General features: G+C 45.9%; 1 protein-coding gene across 1 annotated transcript in view; it reads left to right on the top strand.

Annotated features, from left to right (window-relative positions):
• Positions 1 to 15,577: 15,577 nt before the first annotated feature.
• SRI (sorcin) overlaps positions 15,578 to 26,202 on the top strand; it is a 33,704-nt gene continuing 23,079 nt past the window's right edge. The window contains exon 1 of the mRNA XM_073629661.1: positions 15,578 to 15,719. Coding sequence (XP_073485762.1) covers positions 15,681 to 15,719 — 39 coding nt within the window. The 5' untranslated portion in view covers positions 15,578 to 15,680. The remainder of the gene's footprint in view (positions 15,720 to 26,202) is intronic.

The raw sequence follows: 26,202 nt of genomic DNA, 5'->3' as shown, positions 1-26,202 counted from the left end.
CTTCCTGTGCTTTGTCCTCGGAACCAGCGGTGCTCCGTAGCTGTTCAAGGGGCTACGCCAGTATGCAGGCCAAAAGATGCCATGCGGTGCTTGAGCTGGTGTGCTTGGGGGACAGGAGCCACACTGGGGCAGAGGTTCTGTCAGCTCTGCAGGGGCAGGTTCAGAGGTGGTTGACGCCACGCCAACTTAAGGCAGGAATGGTGGTTTGCGACAATGACACCAACCTCCTCTCTGCCCTCCGACAGGGACAAATGACCCATGTGCCCTGTTTGTCTCACGTCCTTAACTTGGTGGTGCAGCGGTTCTTGGACAGGTACCCGGGCTTACAGGATGTCCTGAGGCAGGCCAGGAAAGTCTGTGTGCATTTCTGCCGGTCATATAATGCCAGTGCTCGCCTGGCAGACCTCCAAAAGGAGTTTAACCTGCCCAAGAACTGCCTAATCTGTGACATGCCCCCCAGGTGGAACTCAACGTTGGCCATGCTGCAGCGGCTGCACACGCAGCAGAGGGCCATCAATGAGTACCTGTGCGACTATGGAACCAGGACAGGGTCAGGGGAGCTTGTTTTTTTTTGGGCCATGATCAGGGATGCATGCACTGTCCTGTCACCATTTGAGGAGGCCACGAGGATGGTGAGCAGTGACAGTGCATGCATCAGTGACACTGTCCCCCTTGTCCACCTGTTGGAGCACACACTGCATGGAATAATGGACAGGGCACTTGAGGCAGAACAGAGGCAGGAAGAGGAGGACTTCCTTAGCTCTCAAGGCCCCCTTTATCCAGACAGTGTTCCTGCGTGCACAGGAAGAGGACGAGGACAAGGAGGAGGATGAGGATTGTGTCAGTATGGAGGTGGAGCCTGGCACTCAGCATCAGCAGCAGTCTTTAAGGGATCAGTCCCAAGAAACACATGGACTTGTACGTGGCTGCGGACCATGTCGTTCTTAGTGACCCAGAGGTCTCCGGACCGAATGCCTCAGCAAATTTACACTGCATGGCCTCCCTGATCCTGCAAAGCCTGCGTAAGGATCCTCGTATTCGTGGTATCAAGGAGAAGGACCAATACTGGCTGGCAACCCTCCTTGATCCACGTTACACGGGTAAGGTTGCGGACCTTATCTTGCCGTCGCAGAGAGAGCAGAGGATGAAACATCTTCGGGAGGCCTTGCAGAAAGGTCTGTGCAACGCGTTCCCAGAGACTGGGAGGTTACAACGTGTTGCTGAGGCTTCGGTCAGTCAAAGAAGGAGCGGTGGAGAAGGTGGCCGACTGACTGATGCGTTCAGATAATATTTTAGTCCGCAGCCCCAAGGTATGATCGGTTCCAGCAACCATCGCCAGCGTCTATTTTACATGGTGCAGGAATACATAGGGGCAAGATCTGACTTGGACACCTTTCCCACTGAAAATCCTCTGGGTTACTGGGTCTTGAGGATGGATCACTGGCCAGAGCTTGCACAGTATGCAATTGAGCTACTGGCCTGTCCTGCATCCAGCGTTCTTTCGGAACGCACATTCAGTGCTGCTGGAGGCTTTGTAACCAATCACAGGGTGTGTCTGTCCACTGACTCGGTCGATTGATTGACCTTCATAAAAATGAATCAGTCTTGGATCACCACCAGCTACCAAGCACCTGATGCTGATGTAACCGAATAATTTTTTTTGAAATCTCAGATCCCTTCAAAGACTGACTATGCTGATGCTGAGTGACTATCCTGAGTAATTATGCTTTTCTTCCTCAATGATCACGCTGATAGCTTGTAAGAACATTTTTGGTTCTGGGCGCCGCCACCAGTGCCTAAGGCCCAATTTTTCAGCCCCTGTTTAACAGGGGCGTGTAATTACAATTTTTGATGCAATACTTTGCAGCAGGGCTCGTTCCTGCGTTCCAACTAGAGTATCTGTGAGGGGTTGCAGTGTTGTGGCACCAGCACCAGTGCCTAAGGCCCAATTTTTCAGCCCCGTTTAACAGGGGCGTGTAATTACAATTTTTGAGGCAATACTTTGCAGCAGGGCTCGTTCCTGCGTTCCAACCAGAGTATCTGTGAGAGGTTGCAGTGTTGTGGCACCAGCACCAGTGCCTAAGGCCCAATTTTTCTGCCCCTGTTTAACAGGGGCGTGTAATTACAATTTTTGATGCAATACTTTGCAGCAGGGCTCGTTTATGCGTTCCAACTAGAGTACCTGTGAGGGGTTGCAGTGTTGTGGCACCAGCACCAGTGCCTAAGGCCCAATTTTTCTGCCCCTGTTTAACAGGGGCGTGTAATTACAGTTTTTGATGCAATACTCTGCAGCAGGGCTCGTTCCTGCATTCCAACTAGAGTATCTGTGAGGGGTTGCAGTGTTGTGGCACCAGCACCAGTGCCTAAGGCCCAATTTTTCAGCCCCTGTTCAACAGGGGAATGTAATTACAATTCTTGATCTAATATTTCACAGCAGGGCCCGTTTCTGCGGCCACCAAGAGCGAGTGAGGACTTATAGTGTTGTGGCACCAGCACCACCACCACCACCAAAGGCCCAATTTTTCTGCCCCTGTTCAACAGGGGCATGTAATTACAATTCTTGATCTAATATTTCACAGCAGGGCCCTGTGAGGGCTTACAGTGTTGTGGCCACAACAACACCTAAGGCCCAAATTTCTGCTGAGTATATAGGCCCCTACTTTCAAACATCCAACTTACAAACGACTCCTACTTGCAAACGGAAGGAGACAACAGGAAGTGAGATGAAATCTACCCCTAGGAAGGGAAATTCTCTCCTGTAAGAGTTAATATGGGAAAAACATTTCTCCTTTCCACTGATGCTTTATCACCAATCCTTGTTTCACAAAAAAAACCCAAATTTCAAAAAACATTTGTCATTGGGACAGAAAGTGATGTGAAATCTTCTGAAGAGGAGCACAGACAGCAAAACAAATGTCACAGGGGTGATAACCCTTCCCTATGTTTTCCAAAAAGCTTAAAATAGATTTTTTGGCTGGAGCTAAACACGTTAAAAATGTACCAGTTCAAAATTACAAACAGATTCTACTTAACAACAAACCTACAGTCCCTGTCTTGTTTGCACCGCCTGTATACTGCTGTTAAGAGTACAGAGCCTGTATACTGCTGTTTCCTTTTTTAATTTGGGTGCGGGGTTCCCCTTAATATCCGTACAAGACCCAAAGGGCCTGGTAATGGACTGGGGGGGTACCCATGCCGTTTGTCTCACTGATTTTCATCCATATTGCCAGGACCCGACATTACATTAAAGCCGCAAGCAGTTTTAAATGACTTTTTTTCCTTTAAAAATGACATTTTGTGCAGGGACTGTTCTAAGCACGGGAAACACGCGCCACTTTACAGGCATACTATAGACACCCCCCAGGTACGATATTTAAAGGAATATTTCACTTTTTTTTTACTTTAAGCATCATTAAAATCACTGCTCCCGAAAAAACGGCCATTTTTAAAAGTTTTTTTGCATTGATACATGTCCCCTGGGGCAGGACCTGGGTCCCCAAACCCTTTTTAGGACAATACCAAGCAAATTAGCCTTTAAAATGAGCACTTTTGATTTTGAATGTTCGAGTCCCATAGACGTCAATGGGGTTCTAACATTCATGCAACATTTCGGTCCGTTCGCAGGCTCTGGTGCGAACCGAATCGGGGGGGGTGTTCGGCTCATCCCTACTCATGAGTCTCATTTGCTCGGACATGCACTGTGAGCTGTAAGGTCTTATATAGACAGGTGTGGCTTTCCTAATCAAGTCCAATCAGTATAATCAAACACAGCTGAACTCAAATGAAGGTGTAGAACCATCTCAAGGATGATGAAAGAAGAAGAAAAGAAGAAGAAATGGACAGCACCTGAGTTAAATATATGAGTGTCACAGCAAAGGGTCTGAATACTTAGGACCATGTGATATTTCAGTTTTTCTTTTTTAATAAACCTGTAAAATTTAGTCAGCCACCAATTGTGCAAGTTCTCCCACTTAAAAAGATGAGAGAGGCCTGTAATTGTCATCATAGGTATACCTCAACTATGATAGACAAAATGTGGAAACAAATCCAGACAATCACATTGTCTGATTTTTTAAAGAATTTATTTGCAAGTTACGGTGGAAAATAAGTATTTGGTCACCTACAAACAAGTAAGATTTCTGGCTCTCACAGACCCGTATCTTCTTCTTTGAGAGGCTCCTCTGTCCTCCACTCATTACTTGTATTAATGGCACCTGTTTGAACTTGTTTTTAGTATAAAAGACACCTGTCCACAACCTCAAACAGTCACACTCCAAACTCCACTATGGTGAAGACTAAAGAGCTGTCGAAGGACACCAGAAACAAAATTGTAGACCTGCACCAAGATGGGAAGACTGAATCTGCAATAGGCAAACAGCTTGGTGTGAAGAAATCAACTGTGGGAGCAATAATTAGAAAATGGAAGACATACAAGACCACTGATGGGGTCAAAATGATCACAAGAACGGTGAGCAAAAATCCCAGAACCACACGGGGGACCTAGTGAATGACCTGCAGAGAGCTGGGACTAACGTAACAAAGGCTACCATCAGTAACACACTACGCCGCCAGGGACTCAGATCCTGCAGTGCCAGACGTGTCCCCAGGCTTAAGCCAGTACATGTCCGGGCCCATCTGAGGTTTGCTAGAGAGCATTTGGATGATCCAGAAGAGGATTGGGAGAATGTCATATGGTCAGATGAAACCAAAGTAGAACTGTTTGGTAGAAACACAACTCGTTGTGTTTGGAGGAGAGAGAATGCTGAGTTGCAACCAAAGAACACCATACCTACTGTGAAGCATGGGGGTGGCAACATCAAGCTTTGGGGCTGTTTCTCTGCAAAGGGAACAGGACGATTGATCCATGTACATGAAAGAATGAATGGGGCCATGTATCATGAGATTTTGAGTGCAAACCTCCTCCCATCAGCAAGGGCATTGAAGATCAAATGTGGCTGGGTCTTTCAGCATGACAATGATCCCAAACACACCGCCCGGCCAACGCAGGTGTGGCTTCGTAAGAAGCATTTCAAGGTCCTGGTGTAGCCTAGCCAGTCTCCAGATCTCAAACCCCATAAAAAACCTTTGGAGGGAGTTGAAAGTCCGTGTTGCCCAGCGACAGCCCCAAAACATCACTGCTCTAGAGGAGATCTGCATGGAGGAATGGGCCAACATACCAGCAACAGTGTGTGACAAACTTGTGAAGACTTACAGAAAATGTTTGACCTCTGTCATTGCCAACAAAGGTTATATAACAAAGTATTGAGATGAACTTTTGATATTGACCAAATACTTATTTTCCACCATAATTTGCAAATAAATTCTTTCAAAAATCAGACAATGTGATTGTCTGGATTTGTTTCCACATTTTGTCTCTCATAGTTGAGGTATACCTATGATGACAGTTACAGGCCTCTCTCATCTTTTTAAGTGGGAGAACTTGCACAATTGGTGGCTGACTAAATACTTTTTGTCCCACTGTATATAGAGGGCAGATATAAAAGCATATACGGCTATGTATATATATATATATATATATATATATATATATATATATATATATATATATATATAAAAGCAAATTCCAGTTAAAAGTGGTAAAATTGGTCCATCGTCAAGGGGCACCCCAGGAACGTGGGGGGGGGACTCTGGTTTCCAGAGACCACCTTCCACAGAAAGAATGGGGGGGGCTACTGATATAAGGGAGAAACCTTTATATCAGTGCCCCCTTATATTATTGTATTCATTCCCCCCTCAGACTTGCTTGGCGGGTTGGTGACTGTCAGAGGCTGCAGACATGATACAGTAGGTGTCAGAGGCTGCGGGCATGGTACAGGAGATGGTTAGAGACTGAGGACATCATACTTAAGATGGTCAGAGACTGCAGACATAGTACAAGAGATGGCCAGAGACTGCAGACATGGTACAAGAGATGGCCAGAGACTGCAGACATGGTACAAGAGATGGCCAGAGACTGCAGACATGGTACAAGAGATGGCCAGAGACTGCAGACATAGTACAAGAGATCAATGCAGCTTCATCAGTGCCCATCAAATGCAGTCTCACTGTGCCCATCAATGCAGCCTCACTGTGCCCATCATTTCAGCCTCACTGTGCCCATCAAATGCAGCTTTATGGTGCCCATCAAATGCAGCTTTATGGTGTCCATCAATGCAGCCTCACTGTGCCCATCATTGCAGCCTCACTGTGCCCATAATTGCAGCCTTACTGTGCCCATAATTGCAGCCTCGCTGTGCCCATCAATGCAGCCTTGCTGTGCCCATCAATGCAGCCTCACTGTGCCCACCAATGCAGCCTCTGTGTGCCCACCATTACAGCCTCTGTGTGCCCACTATTGCGGCCTCTGTGTGCCAGCCATTGCAGCCTCTGTGTGCCCACAATTGCAGCCTCTGTGTGCCCACCATTGCAGCCTCAGTGTGCCAGCCATTGCAGCCTCTGTGTGCCAGCCATTTCAGCCTCTGTGTGCCCACAATTGCAGCCTCTGTGTGCCCACAATTGCAGCCTTTGTTTGCCAGCCATTGCAGCCACTGTGTGCCAGCCATTGAGCCTTTGTGTGCCCACTATTGCAGCCTCTGTGTGCCCACCATTGCAGCCTCTGTGTGCCAGCCATTGCAGCCTCTGTGTGCCAGCCGTTGCAGCCTCTGTGTGCCCACCATTGCAGCCTCTGTGGGCCAGTCACTGCAGCCTCTGTGTGCCCACCATTGCAGCTTCTGTGTGCCCGCCATTTCAGCCTCTGCGTGCCAGCCATTGCAGCCTCTGTGTGCCAGCCATTTCTACCTCTGTGCCTACTGCCTACCAATTGCAGCCTCACCATTTTCTGGATCACACACAGAGGCCGATGTATGCAACGGACGGAGCTGAGTCTGTGTGTGTAAGGCAGCGCTGTAACAAGATCCCGCCCCCCTAGACCAGCTCGTGTGATAGGCGGAACACTGAGACAATCAGTTTTCCATCTAGAAGACTATCACACGAGCCAGTCTAGGGGGGCGGGACCTTGTTACAGCTCTGTTTTACACACACAGACCGAGCTACGTGCCATACAAGAGGAGGAGCCGGAGGACAGAGGGAGGGAGGGGAGCACTGCAGCCGCCGCTCAAAGCGGCCCCAGGGCAGCTGGCCTACAAGGAAATTTCCTGGTATCCTGGTAGGCCAGTCCGGCCCTGCCTGTTAGTTTAACATCTATAGTTGGGAAGATACTGGAGAGTTTAATAAAAGATCACATAGATGAGTTCTTACTGTAAAAAATATTTTAAGCAACAGACAGCATGGATTTGACATAAGTTGCCAAACAAATCTGATTTCTTTTTATGAGGAGGTAAGTAAAACCTTGGACAGAGGGGTGGCTGTAGACGTGGTATACTTGGATTTTGCAAAAGCATTCGACACAGTTCCCCACATACGGCTAATGTGTAAAGTAAAATCTGCAGGCTTGGAAATATTAGTTTGTAAATGGATAGAAAACTGGCTAAAAGACTGAATTCAGAGAGTAGTGTTAATTATTCTTACTCTGAATGGTCTAAGGCAGGGGTCTCAAACTGGCGGCCCTCCAGTTGTTGCGGAACTACAAGTCCCATCATGCCTCTGACCATGGGAGTCCTGCTTGTAACTATCAGCCTTGCAATGCCTCATGGGAATTGTAGTTCTGCAACAGCTGGAGGGCCGTCAGTTTGAGACCCCTGGTCTAAGGTTATCAGTGGTGTACCCCAAGGTTCAGTATTGGGACCCTTACTTTTTAATACCTTTATAAATGATATTGGGTCTGGGATTAAAAGTACCATTTCAGACTTTGCAGTTGACACTAAGCTATGCAGTGGAATAACGTCCATACAGGATGTCTCCAATTTACAAGACAACCTCAATGCACTGTTTAATTGGGTGACTATGTGGCAGATGAGGTTTAATGTTGATAAATGTAAGGTTATGCACTTGGGGGCTAAGAATATGCATCATACATACTAGGGGGAGTACAACTGGGGGAATCCATAGTGGAGAAGGATCTGGGGGTTTTGGTAGATCATAAGCTCAATAATAGCATGCAATGTCAAGCTGCGGTTTCCAAAGCGAGCAAAGTCCTTTCTTGTATTAAGAGAGGTATGGACTCCAGAGAGAGAGATATCAGTTTGCCCCTGTTCAAATCATTAGTAAGACCTCATCTGGAATATGCAGTTCAGTTTTGGGCACCAGTTCTCAAAAAAGATATCAAGGAACTGGAGAAAGTGCAGAGAAGGCCAACCAAACTGATAAGAGGCATGGAGGAGCTCAGCTATGAGGAAAGATTAGAGGAACTGAATTTATTCTCTCTTGAGAAGAGGAAATTAAGGGGGGGGGATATGATCAACATGTACAAATATATAAGTGGTCCATATAGTGAACTTGGTGTTCAGTTATTCACTTTAGGGTCAACACAGAGGACAAAGGGGCACTCTTTATTCCTAGAGGAAAAGATCATCTCCAAATACTGAAAGGTTTCTTCACAGTAAGAGCTGTGAAAATGTGGAATAGACTCCCTCCAGAGGTGGTTCTGGCCAGCTCAGTAGATTGCTTTAAGAAAGTCCTGGATTCTTTCCTAAATGTACAGAATATAACTGGATACTAAAATTTATAGGTAAAGTTTATCCAGGGAAAATACGATTGCCTTTCTGGGATCAGGAAGGATTTTTTTTCCCCTGCTGTAGCAAATTGGAGCATGCTTCTCTGGGGTTTTTCGCCTTCCTCTCGATCAACTGTGGGTATAGGATTGTGTATATGGGATTGTATGATATTATTTTTTATTTATTTATTTTTATAGTTGAACTGGATGGACTTGTGTCTTTTTTCAACCTGATTAACTATGTAACTATCAATTGTCCCTCTATTTTACTGTTTTTGGGCAAGGTTTTCTGCGTATGGAGTTTGGGTCCTCACTTACCCTTTATTCATTCAGCTGGGTTTTTGAAACAACTCTGAATTATTGTTATTAAAGCAAACCTTCAAAAATACAACCTTCATGTCTGCTTCCCCTACAAATGAATAACAATTCCTAAACTTTAAAAAGTTTTCTGAGCTTTTTTAGTGCTGCAGCACAGTACTTTCTTCTGTCTCGCCTAGGCAAGATTGACATACCACCCCCCTGCTGCCTTCTGCATAGAGACCTGCAGCCCAACTGCGCATGTATGGGGGTTTCCTGCGTATGTTGGCTGCCAACAAGGGGGTACCATCAGCCCTCCTGTACCAGACCCATTTGTTTTTTGCGGGCAGGATCGGATCAGATGGCAGCGGGTGTCCCTCTACAGAGGTAAGACTGGAAGGTCCGATCAGGACCACCTGAAAAACTGACAGGCGGACCTGATTGGACAGCCCATGTGAAAGTGCCCTTACCCAAGCCCCATCTCAATCCAGCTATGTGCACGACAGGCTAGACGCAGCCATTGGCTCCTGCTGCTGTCAATCAAATCCAATGACGCGGGAGCCGGGGGCGGGGCCAAGTCCTGCAGTTTGTGTCAATGGACGCAGCAGCAGGACACAGAAGCGTGCCCACACAAGTGCCCCATGGGAGAGCGGCTCTCCAACGAGGCACTCGAGCAGAGGAGGAGTCAGGAGCGCCGCTGAGGGACCCCAGAAGAGGAAGATCAGGGCCACTCTGTGCATAACCAACTGCACAGAGGAGGTAAGTATGCCATGTTTGTTATTTTTTTAAGTGAACCTTTACATATCCTTTAAGGCTCGGTTCACACTGCAGCGATGCGGGAACCCTGAGAATCCACTGTGGATTCCCGCATCACATGTCTCCCGGGGACAGTTTACACTGCCCTATGCGAACTGCTGGGAGTGTTAATTAAAAGTTAATGACACCCCCAAATAAGTTTGCATATCGCAGTGCAAACTGCAAATTCGGACAGGAATTGGATCACATGGGTGTGAACACCCATGCGATCCGATTCTGCTGTGGACCAAAAAAAGGGTCCTGTGTGAGTTTGGTCCAAATGCGATGCAAATTCAGCCATACTATCTGTATGGCTGAAATCGCATCGCGCAGAGATCGCGTGTAATTTGCGTTGCAGTGCGGTGCGAATCACATCCCATGTTGGCCCTAAGTTGGTCATATAGGATGGGCTGAATAAAAAAAATTAACCGATTTTCCTATCCACACATTTGAGGTGGATGGGGAAATGACAGCAACAGCCAATGATAGCAACGACTCCCCTGCCCTCAGAATACATTGCTGCAGCTGCAGGTGTGTTCGAAACATAATTTTTCAACAAGCCCGTTCAAAAGCAGTAGGTCTTCAGATTGACTGTTCTTGAATGAGAACGGCCATTCATAGATCGAAATTCTGACATTCCCTGCTAAGCCAGTTACTGTAAATTTGAATCCATTTATAGCCAGTTTTAGATACACTTTAATGTAAGTCATTTATTTTGTGTGAAGGGAAGGGGTAGTCAAGCAAGCCACACCTAAGTATGCAACCAATAAACGTGCTAGTACACCATAATGGCTGAACTGCTTAGTAGAGGGAGCAATAACACAAGCTACCCATAGTGACAGCAAACATAGAAGCATAGAAAAAAAAACAGTAATTAGTTGCTAACCATTGGGACTACACAGACACGACGCGATACCTAGTAATCAGGAACATTATACATATTTGTCACCATCTGATAACAAAAATCTAAGTTACATATTGTGGAGTAGATACACATTTAACTATGAGTGCTCCTGGCAGGTAGATTTCTTGCCAGTTCTTATCCCATTATTCCAATGACAACAGGAAGTGTGGGAAAATCTCTCTAACAGGGCCATAGAAATCACACTATTGCGAATTCGATGCGGGTTTCTCCACTTCCAATTCGCATGTCAGTAGATTGTGACCCGCTCTCTATGGAGCCGGTTCACACATCTCCGGTGCGGCTCCAGTGCAAATTGCACACAGGAGTCCTGTGCGTCTTTTGGTCCGTTTCAGGTCCGAATCCAGCCAAAAATTCGTACTGAAATTGGACCTGAAACAGCAAACAGGGACGCACCAGACCCCTGCTGTGAGCCGCTCCGTGCACCAAGTGAGCTTTAATGAGTGCTCGTTAACCACTTGCCAACCAGACACCGTCATTATACTGTGGCAGGTCGGCTCTATTGCGCAAATCGCCGTAGGTGTACATCGCTTAGTGCAATAGATACAGTATACAGTATGTGTGACTATTTTCTTCTCTTCTTCCTAAAATTGTGTGTCAGGACAAAAAGCAATGCAATACATCTCTGTAATGCATGCACATTTCCCCATTTTTTTTAAATGCTTCACATACAGAAATATACCTGTTGATCCTGCCAGAATTCCAGGGAGCTCCTAACTTCCTATACTGAACTGACAACACCAGGCCTCCATTGAACAGAATTCTCAGCCAGTGTTGTCAGGCCTGATCACTGTACTACAGAACTCTGGCTATCCCACTCAGCTCTGACCCTCTCCAGATGCATACATTGGGGGTTGATTTATTAAAGGAGTTTAGGTTGTTTAGGATTTTCACTTTGCAAGGGAATTTTCACCTAGCTTACTGAATTTTGCTTGCACATGATTGGATGGTTAAAGTTAGCAGATATTGGACTCTTTCACTAAGCTAAATGAAAATTTCTATGCAAAGTGAATTTTCACTATGCATAAAAATTTTCACTTAGCTTAGTGGACAGCCTATATTAATTTAGTAAATCAACCTCATTGATTTATTTATCAGCAAAAATTCCAGGACTTGTAGGAGCCTGTACACCGTGTGAACGGAAAAGACTCTTGGGAGATGTAGTTCTGGGGGAGATATCTGCATCAAAAGGAACGGAACTACCAGCAGCTGCCTCTGCAAGAATTTTACTATACTGGTGCTGAGGGCACAGGGAGTAATAAAAGCTGTTTCTCAATACAGGAACATAGGGGGAGAGGGAGGCTTAAGGGTAAATTTGGGTAACACCTGGACATACACATTAAATTATTTATTAACCTCAGAACAGGCAGAGTCCTTTGGTTAAGTCTAGTTGGCCAAAACTCCATGTAGAGAAATTACTTTATAGGGTTGATTTACTAAAGGCAAATAAAATAGACTGTTCACAGCTTAGAAAATGAAGTAAAGGTTCACATTGCAAAGAATACCCAATCATGTGTGTAGCGCTGGTAGATTTATGATCTACCAACTGATAGGTAAATTTAGTAAATTGCTCGTTAAGGGAGTTAGATTTGCCTCTGTTCCAGCTTGGCTGACGTTGCGTGTGGTTCCACGGTGGGTGTCGCTGTTACCATTGGCTAATGTTGGAAAGGCATTTTTATACAGGGATGGACTCCTAAAGATTATTTTTGATAATAGATTATGGGAAGAGAGTTTAATTTTTTAATGAGGCTTTGCTCCTGAAGTTGTACAGTATATATGTGTGTGTTTAACATGTTTTCCTTTTCAGGGACCGTTTGATCTCCTATCAAGCTGTGAGGCTTTTCAGCTAGATAGATAGTGAGGTTGTGTACAGTCATAGGATGGTTTTGTTTACGAATGTGAACATATTGTTTTATAGATGTTAATCTCATAATGTCTTTCCACTGTCTTTCCTTCTTCTCTATCTAATCCAAGTTTTAAGCTCAAATACCTACTCCCAGGCTTGGGAGTTATTATCATTATTTTTGGACAGACGTTGGGGACAACGTCTATTGTAGTTGCGTGTGGTTTCACACTGAGCCGGTGGGTGTCGCTGTTACCATTGGCTAGTGTTGGAAAGGCAACGTGTCGAAGAGTATGGGTGCTCCTCTGTCCCTGGGACAACTCGGTGGAGGTGGTCCTCCGAGTTGCATTCTGGGAGAGGGTATTTATGGGACAGACGCCATGTTTTGGGGTTCGTTTTACAGCCACCTGCTGGCCCTCCTGGCCGACAGGTATGCGTTAGAGTGCTACCTTGTGGACCTCCGTTCCAGAGGCCCACACTGCTGCGGCACGTGGGTGGGCCCAGAAGCTTGTCTGGGGCCTACCACAGCAGCTGAGGAATGGTCCTGAGCTGTCTATCCAGAGTGAAGAAGCTGGACAACTGAGAAGATCCCAGGGGAGGACCCGTCATGGAAGGATCACGCAGAGTGCTGGTCTGGAGAGGGGCCTGGTGACTCGGTTGGAGGACGTATCCTAAAGTAGTTTAACAGCATAGTACTGCCGGGTTGGCTTAGAGGTCCAAGTACTGTGTCTGATATTCACCGCAAAGTTTAATACATCCTGTGGCAGAGGATTGTACGGATTTATTTCAAGCAAGTCTGTGGCAGAGACTTTTGTTCGTGCTACGTACTGGCTGCTAGGCAAGTGAGAGAGGCCTATCTAGGCGAGCAAAGAGTGTGTCCCACAAGGGGATCGTATCCAATTACAATATTCAACTTTAAAGGACGTTCTCAAGAATCCTAAAGAAAGGTATTTGAGCTTCCCTGTAGATTTCCCTCCTGCCTCTTTCCTGCTACTTCCTTCGTTACTTGGTTCAATAAAGCATTGAAAACGTATTCAAGTGTTGGTGCTTTTATCGTCCAGAGGTAAACTCAACGGGACCCTATACCCGGTGCCGGTGAAGCAGAGGTGTCGAGAGTGAAGGTAACAGCCCGCTTAAACCAGCAGCTCCACCGAGAGTTAGCCCTCATGCACACAGGCTGTTAAAAAAACGTTATGAAAACGCCAGTATCTTTGCAGTGATTTTTTTAAACTTTTTTCAGCTTTTTTCAGCGTTTTTGCAATAGCGTTTTTGAGCGTTTTTGAGCGTTTTTCCGCGTTAGCGTTTTTGAGTTTTTTTTTTTTTTTTCAAAATTTTTTTTTTTTTTTTTTTTTCAATGGATCAAAAACGCTAAAAAACGTTGGTGAATGACGTTTTTGAGCGTTTTTCAGCGTTAGAGCGTTTTTACAGCTGAAAAACGTCTCTCAGAACCCACTGGTCCTGGGTTTTTTTACAGCTTAAAAACGCCTATGCTACTTGCAGCTCAAAAACGCCTAGGTGGGCATGAAGCCATAGACTAACATAGACAGGCCTTTTTAAGCTGCAAAAAAAGCTCAAAAAAGCAGCTGTAAAAACATCCGTGTGCATGAGGACTTATTGCTACACGTGCATGGAAAATAAAAAAACCCAGCATTTTTGCTTGTACGTGAATGGATGATGGAAGCCAGCAGAGCTTCTTCTCATTTACTAAGCTCTGGAGCAACTGCACTTGCAGAGTGTAATTTCACTTTGAAAAGTGCACAGTCTATTTGCCTTTAGTAAATCAACCCCCATGTCTCTTATAAAGCCGGGAGGGGGCCTTGAATGTTTAATGGAATTCCTGGACAGGAAGGCATTGGAGACACTTGTGGCCAACATATTATAAGCCTGCCACCATGCCAAGGTAGACTTTTAGGGCAGGACCTACACTACGCTAACCTACTCTAAATAATGCTAGTCATCATATACCTGACTCTAATATTGTACATCTTTGTGCAGAGGCCCCGGCACCACTCTCTCCACCAATACACCTTGAATGAAGAACACTGTGGTGACATCTTGTCATATACCTGAAGTGACACTGTGGGACCCCTCAGTACACCTTACAAGACAGTGTACACGTTGGGGGGCCCTCAGTACACCTGAGGTCACATTGTGCAGGATGGGGGCCCCTTAGTTCATCTGAAGTGACAGTGTGCATGGTGGGAGCCCTCAAAACACCTGAAGCGACAGTGTGCATGGTGGGACCCCTCAGAACACCACAGTGTGCAGGGTGGGACCCCTCAGAACACCACAGTGTGCAGTGTGGGACCCCTCAGAACACCACAGTGTGCAGGGTGGGACCCCTCAGAACACCACAGTGTGCAGTGTGGGACCCCTCAGAACACCACAGTGTGCAGGGTGGGACCCCTCAGAACACCACAGTGTGCAGGGTGGGACCCCTCAGAACACTTGAAGTAATAGTGTGCAGGGTGGGACCCCTCAATACACCTGAAGTGACAATTTAAAGGGTGGGACCCCTCAGAACACTTGAAGTAATAGTGTGCAGGGTGGGACCCCTCAATACACCTGAAGTGACAGTATACAGGGTGGGACCCCTCAATACACCTGAAGTGACAGTATGCAGGGTGGGACCCCTCAGAACACTTGAAGTAATAGTGTGCAGGGTGGGACCCCTCAATACACCTGAAGTGACAATTTAAAGGGTGGGACCCCTCAGAACACTTGAAGTAATAGTGTGCAGGGTGGGACCCCTCAATACACCTGAAGTGACAGTATACAGGGTGGGACCCCTCAGAACACTTGAAGTGACAGTATGCAGGGTGGGACCCCTCAATACACCTGAAGTGACAGTATGCAGGGTGGGACCCCTCAATACACCTGAAGTGACAGTATGCAGGGTGGGACCCCTCAGAACACTTGAAGTGACAGTGTGCACGTTGGGGGGCCCTCAGTACACCCGAAGTGACATTGTTCAGTATGGGGGCCCTTGATACATCTGGAGTGACAGTGTACAGGGTAGGACCCTTCGTACACCTGAAGTGACAGTGCCCAGTCCTAGGAAAGGAGAATAGCAGATCTCCCCCAGGAATGCAGGATGCAACCCCCACTCCACCCCACGCCCAGCTCGGAGCAATGTGGGCGGGGCCTCGCCTTGCTGTTTATCAGGGTGAAGTCACCGGCAGTACACCCAGTCTACACACAGCTCTGCACTGATGGCTTATCCCGGAGGAGGATACTACCCGTCCGGTGGGGTGAGTGTCTCTGCTGGGGACTACAGCCCTGGTATCCGGTGTGTGCACTCTGCACTGGCCCTGCCTAGTCCCAGGGGACTTTAGCCTAGTCCTGTGTACTGTACAATGTCACTCTATAGTCTGCTCTGTGTTGTGTACTGTACTATGTCACCCTATAGTCTGCTCTGTACTGTACAATGTCTTCTTATTATAGTCTGCTCTGTGTTGTGTACTGTACAATGTCACCCTATAGTCTGCTCTGTGCTGTACACTTATCTTAGAACCAGCACAGAGCAGACTATATCAATGTGCTTGGTGCACAGAACTCATAGAGATGGGGGGGACAGTCCTCAGGGTGGGGGACATTCAGGTCTGGGGGGGGGGGTGATACTTGTTCCTCAGGTTAAAAGTTAACCTTTTTGTGACCACAGTAGGACTCCAAATGTACAGTATGTAGTCAGAAGGTCGGGGGTCATTCCCACAGGCGGGCGTGTTGTTCGGGTACACAAATGTTGTAAAATGCATCGCAGACCCTGTCGTGTGTGTTTAACATTTATCATCGGAACACGCTGCACAAAAATACAGCATGTCCAATAATAATAATAATAATTATTCATTTTATTATTATATATCACACTTTTTTTTTAAAGCTGCATTCACATTTGAGCGTCTTTAGCTCAAAATGCCCAACAAGCACAATCCCATTCATTTAAATGGTCCCTGTTGACATCTGAGAGTTCTGTTGCCTGAAGCAAAACGCCTGAAGCTCAGAAAACTACATGAGTTTCTTTTTAGGCAGATTACAGGCGTTTTATTGCTTTTTACATTGGTGACCTTTTGGACCTCCAAAACATCTGTGCGAAAACACATTGAAGCATTCACCAGGGTGCTGTTTTGTTGTGAACTGAAACAAAAGGACATAAGGCAGATTGCCTTGTCCATGAATTGGGCGTTGCTGTCCAATAAGGCTGGTGTGAATGATTGAACTGGGAGTGTGTGTGTGTGTGCTCCTAGTTCTCAGACAAATTAGGGTACACACACACACGTGCAAAATTCTGGGGTTTTTCCTGTGCCCGGGGAGCCAGCGGTGGCACATACAGCGAGCCATGGAAGTGCATGGTTGTATTGGCTTGCACACGTGTAAACGAAAGTGCTTATTTTCACCAGTGTTCTCCTGAGCGTGTGCATATGACCGGTTTTCCCCCAAATCCAAAACTTCCTCATTCAGGAATCGTGTGCATGCGCGGGCATATGCCAGGGCAAAAAAAAATCTGTTTTATACAAGTGCGTGCAACCATGCGCTTCTATATCGTAAAGCACTGCGTAAACTGTTGGCACTATATAAATCCTGTATAATAATTCTATGACCACTTGCAGCTCCCCGGGCACAGGAAAACGCTGGGAGTTTTACACTAGCGCTCCTTTGCGCTGGTCATCGTCTGTGTACCTGAAGTGAAAGGTTATTGGTAGATCAGCCGATACATACCAATGCTGCTAGACTTGGGCTGGGCGCCTTTTGCTTCAAGAAAACTGCTCACTAAGGGGTTAAGTAGACAGGATGTAAATCTTCTAACTGCTATTCTGCCCAGGGATATGGCGCCAGTGGTGACTACTGACCCCCCACCCCCTTCCCTTTTGTATAGAGGTAAATTTCCTTGGGGGCGCATTCACAGTAAAGTGATCCATTGCATAGTTTCAATGCACACAAGTGTTCTGGCACACAGTAAGTTCAGCCCGTTTGTTATGAATGGCTTGCTTACACACCCAATGGATGGGGAAAAAAAAACAAGCATGACCCTTTTTTTTAAATTTTTATTTATTTATTTTTTTCAAAATGCAGTGCACTGCAACGCATATTCTATGCATTTTTGTGCTCTGCTGTACAATGCATTGGGGTTACATAGTTGGTAAGGTTGAATAAAGACAACAGTCCATCCTGTGTAGGGGGTACCATTCACATTAACTCCTCAGGGACACTAGGCTCTTCTGAATGGAGAAAAGCAGCATGATAAATGCGCCTGAAGTTTCGTTCAGGCTCATATAGACATGTTCAGGGGTGTTCTTTCATGTCATTGGCCATTATTTTATTCTGGCCTTTGAAATGAATGAATGCCCAAGTGTTAAACACACATAGCGTTTAGGTACGTTTACACCAGGAGCGTAGGGCTTTTTTTTTTTTTTTCTGCCCAAACACTCCTGAACACTATCTTTGTGCATTCATATTTCTTCCCTTAAACGCCCCTGTTTGTAAACGCCTATGGGTGCATGGACACCTAGCATAGAGAGGCGTTTAGGGGCAAATAAGAGTCAAACGCCCGCAGTGTGTATGAGGCCTAAATGACTGATATGGAGTACAAGGGGCATTACCAGGAGGTAAGGCAGTGCCCGATAATTTGCGTGTTTTTTTAACATGCATTGCCACCACACAGAATTGTGATTGGGGCCCTTCAAGAGGGCAGAACATTCAATGCTAGTTTGAATTTTACGCTTCAATCAAAAGCTAATCTGAGCAACAATCAATTCATTTTGACTGCTAGGCAATCAAGTTGGGGGAGGGGGGGAAACATGGTGGTAAATCTGATCGCTTTCTATCAGATTGGATGATGAGGTTCCTATATCTGATCTGCAGTTATTCTTACAATGTGTTACAATCAGTTTAGATCCATAAAATCATTTTGAAGTTGCCCATGTTGGGTTTCCCTTTTTTTTTTTTTTTTTTTTTTTTTTTTTTTCCCCAAGCACTTGCCTTTGTATTGGTGATTGGAAGATGGTGGTTGGAATAGTCTGAGAATTGCTAAGTGTATAGTCCATGTTATCCAGCAAACCAATACTATGCATGATCAATAGTTGGGAAGATCCACTCATGGCTGTTGTTCCTACTGATGTGAACATGTGTCTATGGGATAGTCACTCTGGATCATCGTCTTGTGTCTTTTGCCAACATATCGGCTAAAGTATAGATGGTTCAAATTCCGCTGAACTGCCCATGATTTGACCCATGTATGGGCAGGCTGAATGTACCCAACTTGATTGATCAACTTGAGTACAACCAGTCTGTCAGATTTTATATGCGACTATGGCTAGTCGCTAGCAGTAATTCCCCCCCCCCCCCCATGTGTCCCATTGGGGAGATTTTTCCTTCACATCCTGTCCCATAGCCAGGAAGTGAGGGAATTCCCAGTCCTCACCAAGGCCCCCATGGGAAGATTTCCCCTCTATTCTTCTTCTGGTGACCACGCAAAAATGTGGGATTTTCTTTCACTCATGGTGATAATGATAACCTGAATAGTCGTTTTATGAAACCATTTATGTTGACGTTCTGTGTGTCTCTTTTGTCACAGAGTCTTCATCCTGCCTGCCAGCACATGCGCAGTCCAGTGTACAGTTTTGGTACAATTCTGTACCAGGACAACGTAAGGGTGCGTTAACACTAGCAGTTGGCGGATGATAAAACCACATGGTTGAGCCACTTATATATTTTTCATCCGACATAGGTACACATATATCATCTGGCACCTCATCCCAAGGAGTCAAATATTAGAAAAGGATTGGGGTGGGAATATGACGGTGCCAACAGATAATAATAGAAACCAAAATGGTTAAAATAAAAAATGTTTTATAAACCTAATTAAAAAAGCTAATTGGATCAGATCATTATGTTTCATTGTATATTTCCATTTGGGTGGTCATACAGGTAAAATTCAGGCTGTATAAAGGTTATATGTTTGTGTGATATCCCGACATGTTTCGCCTATTTGGCTTCATCAGGGGATTAACGAACCAACTGTAAGACACAATGAACTATACAAAGGTATATTGTCAAAATTACAAAAATAAACACATATACAAGCATTACATGAATAAAAACCATTATAGCTCATTTGCCACTGTCCATGGTTGAGCCACGTTTTTAACACCACCACCCCTTTTAAGCTGCAGAGGTGTCAGCCGTGGGTGTACACAAGTCATGGGCGGCACAGTGGTGTAGTGGGTAGCACTCTCGCCTAGCAGTAAGAAGGGTCGCTGGTTTGAATCCCAACCACGACACTACCTACCTGGAGTTTGCATGTTCTCCCTGTGCCTGCGTGGGTTTCCTCCGGGTACTCCGGTTTTCTCCCACACTCCATGCTGGTAGGTTAATCGGATCCTGTCTAAATTGTCCCTAGTATATGTATGAATGTGAGTTAGGGACCTTAGATTGGAAGCTCCTTGAGGGTAGGGACTGATGTGAATGTACAATGTATATGTAAAGCGCTGCGTAAATTGACGGCGCTATATAAGTACCTGAAATAAATAAAGTCACGGCTGCAATGTTTTGCCTCGTGGCCGCAGCAGGCATTCTACCCCCTGTCTCTTTCGCCCGCCGGACGCGACCTGTTCAAGTAAATGGGGCCACTCTTCAAGCGCCTCACTACCACATGCTAGTGTAGGATTCAAGGGGTTAAAGCAGGTGGTGATGAAACATCTCCTCACCAAAATGCTCTCCTGAAGAGCGATTAAAAACAGCAAAGCATATGTGGACGAGCCCTAACGCCTGTACTTATGTATAGGAGCTTTGTCTTCCCAGCCAATCAGGTCTCTGAACCCAGAAGAGGAGCAGATGGAAGGGTCAACCATGGAGAGGGGAGGGTGGATATCGCAGGGATGGAGGGGATCGCTTTTTCCATAGTGTCATAATATGCTGAACATGCCGTCACATTATAGCAGAAGGCTCCTGGGGGCCTGAAAGTTTGAGTTTACTTCCACTTTGAAGTGTGACATTGACGTCTTCATAGTGCTGACAAAGTAAACCGCGTTCTTTTGTAGCTCTGGAAGTATCAGTCCAATTCAGGTTACATGGGGCTCTCAAGCGACAATAACCCTTCCCATAGCAACCGATCAGTTGTTAGTTTCCAGCAACCTACTTTTATGGTATTACAATGGAGCGTGCGGCCTAAAGAGGAACTAAAAGTTAAATTGTGACACAGGGAGGCTTTTTATTGCACAAGATATGTGTAATGTCTCTTCTGGAATAAAGTACACTTACCTGCCTGGTCACAACCCTCTGTGGGGTATAGACTGAGCTGCAGTACACTGCCAGTGTGACGGGAGGACGGCACTCCCAACCAAAAACACAAAGCCTGTCACCAATAAAAGGCTGGGGAAAAGATGCTGGCAAGGGACCTCAGGGGGCGTTGGAACTAATGCATGCCATACATGTCTAGATTTTTGTTCAAAATTGTTCATTTTAAGGCTCCGTGCACACTGGACGTTAAAATAATTTTATATAAAACGGCAGTAGTTTTGCAGTGAGTCTTTCAACGTTTTTGAGGTGGCATTTATAAGCGGTTTTTAGCGGGTTTTTTTTTTTTTTTTTTTTGTTTTGTTTTTTTTTTTTCAATGGATCAAAAACCTTAAATGCTGGTGAGCCACGTTTTTTGAGCGTTTATTGACGTTTATGAGCATTTGGTGTTTTTTGTGGTCAGAAAAATGACTCCTGAACGCGATTTATTTATTTATTTATGGCGTTCAGAAAACAGCCCATAAACTCCACTGCTGATAAACATCCAAAAACGTCCTTGTGTGCACGGACACATTGGATAACATAGAGGGGAGTTTATGGGCTGTTAAATAAAAGTCCAAACTCCCAAAAACGGCCGTTTATGAGCTTCAGTGTGCATGGAGCCTAAGAACGTACGTTTTTGAGGTTGGTGGGTTTTTTTTTTTTTTTTTTTTTCCCAAACGTTAGAGGGGTCAAATCAACGGTTGTTTTAGACCATAGTAACGGCAAAAATTTCAAAGGAGCACACCTAAACACATGCGGTTGTGGCAATAATTACATGGCATGTTGTATTTAGTGGGCGCCGGTGTTCTGCCGAGAGAGTTCCCCTCGGCGGATAAGGACCCCCCTGTACTGCGCACGAGCATCACTTGCGCAGTACAAGCCGGCGGAAATAGCCGAAGCTGAATAGGTGTAAATCGGCTGTACACGGCGCCTGTAACAGGGCCCCTCGTGGGCTCGCTTCGCTCGCCACTCTTTGGGCACGGCCTCGCTTCGCTCTGCACTTTTTTTATTCTACCTCTAGGTCCAATTGGATGGTGGGGCTTGAACCTGGACTCAGGGCGCAGGCGCCGTGTACAGCTGACTGAAGGTTTTCAGCTTCGGCTATCTTTGGCGGCTCCTTAGTCGTTCGTACTGCGCAAGCGCTGCGCCTGCGCAGTACAGGGGGGTCCTTATCCGCCGGGGGAACTTTCTCGGCAAGACATCGGCATTAGCGCCGCTGAACACGACCCATACAAGTAAAGAGAGCTGTGCCAGATTGCAACCACGTGCAGCGCTCATAGTTGTGGCATGGTGGGGTCAGCATTTTGTGGGTTAAAACAGGCAGTGAGGAGGCAACAGATCACCTCCTCACCCTCTGAAAAAAAACTACCCACTGAGGGGCAGCAAATAATAGCCACACGTGTGAACATGCCCTTACTGCCCTGGTGCCCAACCTGCAGACGTTAATTTGTGTTTCCATATCGTCCTGTTTTATAGCAGTGATTTCTAGAAATCTCATTTAATGTCTCCTGTCTAAGATCGTCTCTGATGCATGTTCTCAGTTTCCACCAACTCCTATATTGTGTTCAGGCTCCTGCAGCATGTTTGCAGTCCCTGGCCAGCTCTTGTACCATTACCGGTGTTCTGTCAAATTAGCCAACTCGTCAGAAACTCCAACCACGTCACTTCCAGTTTCTTTAGACCAGGGGTCTCAACCTGGCTGCCCTCCAGCTGTTGCGAAACAACAAGTCCCATCATGCCTCTGCCTGTGGGAGTCATGCTTGTAAATGTCAGCCTTGCAATGTCTCATGGGACTTGTTGTTTCACAACAGCTGGAGGGCCCCCAGTTTGAGACCCCTGAAGTAATTGGAGATTTTGACGAATTGCTGTTTGGACACCGGAAGATTGAGCTGTTTTGACAGCACAGCGGCTAATGAGGACAAAGTTGTCACCGCCTCGCAGATGGACATTTTTTGGCTAGTATCGTAGCGGAGTAATAATCTGCGCTCATAATATCGTGCACTGGACTCTATTCGGTTGCCGGTGTTGCGTCCAAACAGCAATTCGTCATCTCCGATTGCTGATGGTTTAAAGGGGTTGTAAAGGTAATTTTTTTTTTTTTTTTTTAAATAACAAACATATCATACTTACCTTCACTGTGCATCTCGTTCTGCACAGAGTGGCCCCGAACCTGGTCTTCTGGGGTCCCTCGGCGGCTGTTTCAGCTCCTCCCCGCAAGCATTTACCACCTTCATGTGAGCTCCCTCGCACGGTGGTGAGTGCTTGCGGGCGCGCTCCCGTGATACAGCCGGCGGCTATAGCTGTTCGCTGTATCACTCGGCCCCGCCCCCCGGCGCGCCGCGTCATCGGATGTGATTGACAGCAGCGCGAGCCAATGGCTGTGCTGCTTTCAATCCATCCACTGCAGCCAATCAGCGACCAGGCTGAGCTGCAATGAGGACGAGCAGCGAAGATTCGAGGCGTCAGGTAAGTAAAACGGGGGGGCTGGGGGCGGCGGTACTGTCAAAAGTTTTTTCACCTTAATGCATAGAATGCATTAAGGTGAAAAAATGTTTATCTTTACAACCCCTTTAAAGAAACCGGAAGTTAAGTAGTTGGAGTTTCTGAGGAGTTGGCTATTTTGACAGAACACCGGCAGTCTCCTGACCACCTCTTGTACCATTACCGGCAGTCTGACCATTTCTCGTATCTTGCATGTGGTCTTTTGGGTGATACCCCATTCTGCTGTCTCTGAGACTGGATATTCACTTAATTTAATGTGCGGCTAAACTTGTGTCCCCCCCCCCCCCCCCCCCAATATCAAGAAAGCTGACCACCAACGGCTTACTACAAGATCCACTTTAATGAAATCTGAGTGCTTTTGAATTACGTTTTATTAAATACCCCACACATGTTTTACAAATAAAGGCCATAATTAAATACTTTTAGTTGCTTTAGTAATACTTTTTAGCACTCGCAGTGACCTGACACAACGGTGCTCTGTACTGTATATTGTATTGGTTGATGAAGTAATCACTTCCCTTCTGTGGTCTGGTAATATCGTAGCCACATCCTGAAGCCTAGAGTAGCAGGGCATGCTAGAAGTTCACATGAATTAAAGGCATAACCCACCTTTTGCAAAAATGTTTAATAAATTGACCCAATTGACAAAAAAAAAAAGAAAAAAAGTAATTTTTGCATCGGGGCCTGCAGAGCATTGCGATTGGTGCAAGCGAAGGCCCCTGCAGACTCTTCCACTCATTCACTGTGAATGGGCTCTCCCATAAACCTTCATATCACTGCTGTGTTCTGTAGTGATATGGGGGGGGGGGCACTGAACCCCGCGGGGGGGGGGAATCGACACTCCCAGAAGGGAATAAATACTTATTTACTGCGCTGGTCAGCTGCGTCTAGTGGCCAATCCATCATGCAGTATTCCTGATTCACGCTATCCTTCTGATCAAAGAACATCCAACCCGGAGAGAAAATGGACCAGTAACATTCCGGGTTTTTTTTTTTTTTTTCAGGCATTCTTATAAAATGCAGTTTAACCTCTCCAGCTCTGGAGGGTTTAACCCCCCCCTCATGACCAGGCCATTTTTTGCGATACGGCACTGCATTAATTAATATTGGTTTGCACAAAAGTTATAGTGTCTACAAACTATGTAAAAGATTATGGATTCTTTTTTATTTCTTTTTTTCCTAATGGTGGTGATCAGTAATTTTTAGTGGGGCTGGGACATTCTGGCAGACAAATATGACACCAAGTGACACTTTTTGGGGACCAGTGACATGAACATAGTGCTAAAACGATGCACTGTCACTGTACTAATGACACTGGCAAGGAAAGGGTTAACATCAGGGGTGATCAAAAGCTTAAATGTGTCCCTAGGGGGTGCTTTCTAACAGTGAGGGATGTGCTTTGACTGGGGGGAAGACCGAGGTCTGTGTTCATGCTTAGCAGAAACACAAAATCTCCATCTTCACCTCTCACAGAACGGCGATCTACCTTGTTTACATTAGCAGGCCATCATTCTGCCTCTCTCAGGAACGATCGCGGGGTGCTGGCGAACATCAGTTCCGCTGGACTCGCTGATTGGCTCCTGCAAAGTCCTCGCCCCGGTTTATTCTTGGAGCCTCGCCCGGACAGATTCTTCAATCCACTTCGGGTGCAGGCACCAGCATCATAAGTAAGGGAAACAGGCAGCGAAGCCTTGCAGCTATACAACTGGTGTTCTACTGCGCATGCGCAAGTCGTGCTGTGGTTTTTGTGGATGGTCCTGTAGTATTCTGGGACCTGTCATGTGTCCCAGAAGGCTGCAGGGGGAAAGGGGGGGTGAACTGAACTTCTGGCTCAGATCGCTGCGGCGCATCTGATTGGATGTGGGAGCGGGCACCTGTCAAAACCTGACAAAAGTTCCATTGAGTAAAAAATCAGATGTGCATTGATGGCAAATGCAGTGCATGGTAAAACATGATTGTTGATCACACATGAAAACGTACACTGAAAGGTGTGAATACAGCCTAATTATTTATGTCCTTTAATTTTCCAACAACAAAAAAAAAAAATTATTCTACTTTGTTAGTGGAGCTATTTAGCTCTCTAAATGCAACCTATTAATGATTATACACATTATCTGATCAATGAATAGTGCAAGCAATTTGCAGTCTGTGCCAACCACGCCTTTAGGAGATCCTGGTAATTGCCCTGATATCACGGTGATTGCTTTTATCTTCAAATAATCTAAGGCACCGACCTTGAGCAAGGGAATTCTGACACTTAGCATTTTTTTTTTTTTTTTTTTTTTTTTTTTTTTTTTTTTTTATAGCTTTATGCTTATTTCAGATCTGTGATCAGTTGCCCAGCCAGGTTACTGACATTTTCAAAAGGAGGCCAAATAGTGGCAAGTCCCGTATTACTCTCATGGAAGATGTACTCCATAACAGACAGATAGAAAAGACACAAATCCAATGCAGCTAAGTAAATAATAATTGTGTGTGTAAATTTATTTTTTTTTTTCTATGTAAGTACTGGAATTTGAACTGGTATCACCATCTTGTATTTCCTGTACAGCAGGGCTTGCGTGTGAGTGGAAGAAGCAGAAAGAGAAAAAAGGAGCCAATTGCAACATGCTGAAAGCAGAGTGGTGGAGGGATGAGCTTGTCTCTGCTGCTTCTCCCAGTCACAGGATAGGAAAGGGGAGTCCAGGATGACTTGAACATGCCTGGCAGCATCTGCTGTGCATTCCCCCCACCCACAGTCCTCACTTGATATGTCCATTTTCTGAGTGGTCCCACCCGGATCATGCCCTCTTTCTGGGCAGTCTAAGCCCTAATTGTGTGCGGACCGCCCACTTGCAGCCCCTGATTTTCCCCCTCGGCTATTTTTTTTTTTTTTTTGTTACCTTTTGCATGCTTAGTAGATGACCATACACACGGACCGAATATGGAGCGGCATCAGCCAGTTCAATAGAAACCAAC

This window comes from Aquarana catesbeiana, linkage group LG05 (assembly GCF_042186555.1).
Source record: "Aquarana catesbeiana isolate 2022-GZ linkage group LG05, ASM4218655v1, whole genome shotgun sequence".
In the NCBI taxonomy this organism is placed as follows: Eukaryota; Metazoa; Chordata; class Amphibia; order Anura; family Ranidae; genus Aquarana; species Aquarana catesbeiana.
This window is presented reverse-complemented; position numbering and strand designations above follow the sequence as displayed.